This window comes from Rhinopithecus bieti, unplaced genomic scaffold (assembly GCF_001698545.2).
Source record: "Rhinopithecus bieti isolate Rb0 unplaced genomic scaffold, ASM169854v2 scaffold_22039, whole genome shotgun sequence".
NCBI classification, from domain to species: domain Eukaryota; kingdom Metazoa; phylum Chordata; class Mammalia; order Primates; family Cercopithecidae; genus Rhinopithecus; species Rhinopithecus bieti.
Genome location: NW_016810828.1, coordinates 1,662,472 through 1,668,054, shown reverse-complemented (window position 1 = coordinate 1,668,054; position 5,583 = coordinate 1,662,472). Strand labels below are relative to the sequence as shown.

Below are 5,583 nucleotides of genomic sequence, written 5' to 3'. Positions count from 1 at the left end.
GTTAATCACTTAGATTGTTTGCATAATTGTTTTGAGCTGTATTTGTCGGTTATCTAATCCAAAAGCAAGCCAAATAACGATCAGAAAAGCACAGTCCGCAGATCAAACAAAGACTATTTTCCATCCTTTTGAACTTCAAGTTAGTGAAGTGGTTTATTCAGCCCACTCAAGTCTAGTTATGATTTAAGTCAGACCATATAATTTAATATCTGCACATTAAAAACAGTGGCATTATCATTTGAGTACAGATTTTATTTAACAAAAAGGCAACATGATTCTTCCAAAATACAAATCATTACCACCTTTAAAGCTCCCATGCCAACCCTGCAGATATGTATGCACGTCACTGTGCTGTTAGCCCCTCACACATTCCAGGTGGTCCCTGAAGGTGGGGCTTTGGCACTGCAGGGATGCAGGGAAACCTCGGGTGAAAATCCACATCCGAAATTCCTTTTCCAATTCCACACTCCAATCAGTGAAATGTGGCATGACAGGGAGGATCTGGGAGGTACGTTCAGGGTAGAATCCCTCAAAGTCACAGGGTTTCATCATCATACATGCTCCAGCCATGAATCTTTGTTTTCTGGGGGGGTGGGGGCATGAGTCTTTGCTCAACAGGTTTGGAGAGATGATCATAGATCTGAGATGAGCCAATAGCTGGCCTGTCCACGAACTCCACAGCACACAGTTCTGGACCATCACTGCTGCAGGGTGCCCGCTCCAGTTCCAGCATGGTGATGGTGTTTGGGGCTGAGGTCATCAGGATGTGCTGGGGCACAAACAAGGTCAACTGAGGGCCCCGGGCTGGCCAATAGCGGCCAAGGTTAAAGCCATTAATCCAGACCTGGCCCTGGAGAGAGAGAGACAAAACCATCAACCCCAGATGCAGCGAAAGCCCTGAGGAAGGTGGGGGCCCTGATGTAGGGCAGGTCAGCAGCAATGGAGGAAAGAAATGCCCCCAGAAAGGCGGGGCTGACAGCCAGGCCCATGCCAGCCTTGGTTTCCGCTTCCTGCTGAGATAACTGGCCAAGGTGGGAACAAGGTGGATGGGGGATAACAAAAACTTGCCCCAAAGACCCACTCCTGCTTCAGGAAAATACAGGTTTGGTCCCTCTGACAGACTTCAGTGGTCACAGATGTCAGTACCAGAGAACAGTGTGGAAGTTTCTAAATTTCATCCCGGTTCCAGGGTGCTGCCTGTCCCCACAGACCAGCCTCTCCCTGACTTTTCTGTACATAGAAGACAACTGCTGAACTGCTTCCTTAAATAGATCTTTTCCTTCTTCATTCGCTTTTCCTAGAGGCAGGTCTTGACGTCACTATCTGCTGCACACCCGGTGAACACAGGGCACACAGGACTCTAGGGCCTGCATCCTGAGGTCAGACAGGTACCAGGAGTGGTCCCCAAAACAACCCCTCAAGAGGGATACGGGGTTTGGGTGAGGGAGAGGAAGAGGCTCATCCAGTTGGGTATCTACATTACTGCTGTGTTTTAATGACTCTTACAGGCACCCTCAGAGTTAGGGTGTGGATTCCATGTTTGGTTCAGGAGCAGAGGTGATGCTATAGGCTGCATAACCAATTTCTGTGAGTAGGGAAGGCTGCTTCCCATAACAAAACTGGAAGTGGAGGATAAACTCCTAAAAAACAGGGACCATGTTTAGCTTTGTCTACACAGCCTCTCTGTATGTGCTAAAATTTGCTCAAAGGGGCTGAGTGCAGTCCTTCATGCCTGTAATCCCAACACTTTGGGAGGCCAAGGCAGGCAGATCACCTGAGGTCAGGAGTTCGAGACCAGCCTGGCCAACATGGTGAAAACCCATCTCTACTAAAAATACAAAAATTAGCCGGGTGTGGTGGCACATGCCTGTAAACCCAGTTACTCAGGAGCCTGGGGCAAGAGAATCACTTGAACCAGGGGAGGCAGACGTTGCAGTGGGCTGAGATTGCGCCACTGCACTCTAGCCTGGGTGGTGACAGAGCAAGACTGCGTCTCAAGAAAAACAAAAAAAAAAATTGCTCAAAGCTAAAGGCAAGGATCAACAGTTGGCTAACTAGATGGAACATTCTATTACGAAGAAAGAAAGTGAAGAAGGGGAGATCACATACACGCAAAAGAAAGAGAAAATCTGGGAGAAGAAAGGAAAACATAAAGGGAGAAGGAAGAGGAAAGAGGAATGGAAGAAGGGAGGGAGGCAGGAAAGAAACTGCAACCCGCAATGGCCCAGATATCCTAGGAGACAGCCTGGAGGAGGCCCAGCCATGGCTGACACCTGCTGAGCCCCAATCCTCATCACGTTCTGCAACACTACTACTGCTGCTCACCCCAGGGATCTTCAGTCTTCTTATGTTTGGGTATTTTTCAGCCTCCAAGTGCCCCCTTTATTTTAGATCCTTCTGAATTTCCTACCTGGGTTCATATCTGTGTCCTGCCACTTACTAGCTGTCTGACCTTGGACAGGTCTCAACTCAATTTTTCATATCAGTCACTGGGGACAATGATGATGAAGGAACAGTGCGTGGCCTGTAAGCGGTAGCACTCCTTACATGATTAAAGTGAAAAGATATTGGTGTTCACATGCCTACAAAAGAAGGGGTCCGTGATTAAAACCACCTGTCTGTTGGATTAAGTCATTTAGAAAGAGGACGACAGTTTCACAGTTCTCAGAACTATTTCACTCTTGTTTTTACGCTGGGATATGTTATCTCATTCCATCCTAAAAGGTATATACAATGACAGCTTTACCAGGTTTTTATCAGCTTAAAATCTGCCGGTGCCTTGTTTTTGCAGTATTAGAGAACAGTAGCACTTTACTTTTGCGGTCAAGGGGGAAGACAGAGAAGTGGGAGGTCTTCGTGAGCAGCACCCGAGGAAAGGCACGCATGACTACAGGCTTCATGCTATGCTCAGGACACAGGCCAAGCCAACTCCTGACCAAATAGCAGGTGATCAGAGTGGAGGTTTGGTCTTTTCTCAAACCTCCAGTTCCATTTCATAAGCATCCAAGAGATGGGCCCTCATATGCTGGGTGGACTGTGCACCTGGTAGGTAAGCTGGAAATTGTTTTCCCTGGATCTCCTTCCCTGGATGGTTCTGGGTAAGTGTTGGTCAGAAGGGGCCCTTGCTTGAGACTGGGAAGGTGGAGGGAAGCAGCAACCATTGCTCTGGGTGCAGTGGTGCAATCCTGGCTCACTGCAGCCTCCACCTCCCAAGTTCAAGAGCTTCTTGTTCCTCCGTCTCCTGAGTAGCTGGGAATACAGGCGTGCACCACCATGCCCAGCTAATTTTGTATTTTGGTAGAGATGGGTTTTGCCGTGTTGCCCAGGCTGGTCTCTGACTCTTGGCCTCAAGAGATCCGCCCACCTCGGCCTCCCAAAGTATTGGGATTACAGGCATGAGCCTCCAAGCCTGGCTTTTTTCTTCTTCTTTTTTTCCTTTTTGAGGCAAGGTCTCACTCCAGACACCCAGGTTAGAATGCAGTGGCACCATCAAGGCTCACTAGTGTCAACCTCCCACCTTAACCTCCCACATAGCTGGGACTACGGGCATGCCCCACCATGCCTGGCTAATTTTTGTATTTTTTTTAGAGATGGTGTTTCGCCATGTTGCCCAGGCTGGTCTCAAACTCCTGGTCTCAAGTGATCCTTCCACCTCAGCCTCCCAAAATGCTGGGATTACAGGCGTGAGCCACCACGCCTGGCCATGTACATGTTTCTTACAGGAGGGGAATGCTAGGAATGGAATTGCTGGGTCATGGGATATGCCTGTGTCCAATTTTAGTGATACTGTAAAGAGTACCTAGTTTTTTAAAAAGTGTGAAGGAGGAATTGAATTTTCACATTTAATTAATTTAAACTTAACCACATGTGGTTAAAAATGAACATTCTTATAAAGAATATTATACAAGGCCAGGCGTGGTGGCTCACGTCTGGAATCCCAGTACTTTGGGAAGCCAAGGTGGACATAACACTTGGGGTCAGGAGTTTGAGACCAGCCTGGCCAACATGGTGAAAAGCAGTCTCTACTAAAAGTACAAAAATTAGCCAGGCATGGTGGCAGGTGCCTGTAATCCCAGCTACTCAGGAGGCTGAGGCAGGGGAATTGCTTGAACCTGGAAGGTGGAGGTTGCAGTGAGCTGAGATTGCACCACTGCACTCCAGTCTGGTGACACAGCAAGACTCAGTTTGAAAAAAACAAAACAAAACAAAACAAAACAAAACAAAACAAAACAAAAACAATGTTACACAAGAAGCTACTGCGCTGGACTACAGAGCTAAGGTATGGTGAGATCCTAGTGACTTCATCATTAGACCATGATCTCTCCATTTCTCTCCATCCTCACAGCCTGACTTCCAGAGCAAGTCATAAATCAATGTTGTTTTAGACTGCTGTAGCTTCCTCATAGTCTCCTGACTCTATTAACTCTAGAATCTAGGCTCTGCATAGCTGCCAAAGTGAAAATAGGATACTTTTCACACATTTCTGTTTCTAACCTCCTTCCTGTGGTCCACAGCCCATACCTTCATCCTTTCCTCCTTGTCTCTGCCGCACTCCCCCTTGCTCACTCCACTCTCCACTACTTTTCTTTCCTTCCTACTTTTCTTTCTTTTCTTCTCTCTCTCTCTCTCGGGCTATGTTGGAGTCCAGTCGCTATTCACAGGCACAATTCTAGCACAATATAGCCTTCTGCCTCAGCTTCCCAAGAAGCTGGTCTTCAGATGTGCACCACCACACACAGCTCCCCAATTACTTTAAGTTAGTCTCACTTAGGCATCAGCTCGTCGCTATTCACTTTGAGCTGAAGCCTTCTCATCACTCAGGCAGGGCCACGATCCTCCTCCTTAATGCTGGGTTTTCCATTCCAAGTCACTCACTATCCTTTAATTTTTTCTTTTTCTTCTAGTTATTATCATGATTTGAAATTCATATCTTCTGTTTGATGACTAGTTTAGGAGCTATTTCCAGCTATAACACAGGCTTTAGGAAGGGAAAGGCTTTGTCCATTTTCTTTGAGGCGAGATTCTCCGCATGCAAGAGAGTGATACTCAATATACACTTAGTAGCACTCATGGCTGCTGATACTTGTTGATAATTCTGCCAAGAAAAGATTCACTGAAGAGGTGACGTGAAGCCCTTCTGAAAGAATTCTTCACGTTCCTCTCTCCCAGTTTAAGAGTTTTAAAGAATATTGTTCACTCAAAGAAAAACATTTGCCTTCCCTCCTTGATTAGAACCAATGAAAAACACATTAATATAATTTAACTTTAAAAATTCTATTTAAAAAATATATGGGCCGGGCGCGGTGGCTCAAGCCTGTAATCCCAGCACTTTGGGAGGCCGAGACGGGTGGATCACGAGGTCAGGAGATCAAGACCATCCTGGCTAATACAGTGAAACCCTGTCTCTACTAAAAAATACAAAAAACTAGCCGGGCGAGGTGGCGGGCGCCTGTAGTCCCAGCTACTCGGGAGGCTGAGGCAGGGGAATGGCGTAAACCCGGGAGGCGGAGCTTGCAGTGAGCTGAGATCCAGCCACTGCACTCCAGCCTGGGCGACAGAGCGAGACTCCGTCTCAAAAAAAAA

At 47.1% G+C, this 5,583-nt stretch overlaps 1 protein-coding gene across 1 annotated transcript in view; it reads right to left on the bottom strand.

Annotated features, from left to right (window-relative positions):
• Positions 1 to 231: 231 nt before the first annotated feature.
• GLB1 (galactosidase beta 1) overlaps positions 232 to 5,583 on the bottom strand; it is a 114,990-nt gene continuing 109,638 nt past the window's right edge. Inside the window, 2 exon segments of the mRNA XM_017892923.1 lie at positions 232 to 583; positions 586 to 850. Of these exon segments, the coding sequence (XP_017748412.1) occupies positions 552 to 583; positions 586 to 850 (297 nt within the window). The 3' untranslated portion in view covers positions 232 to 551.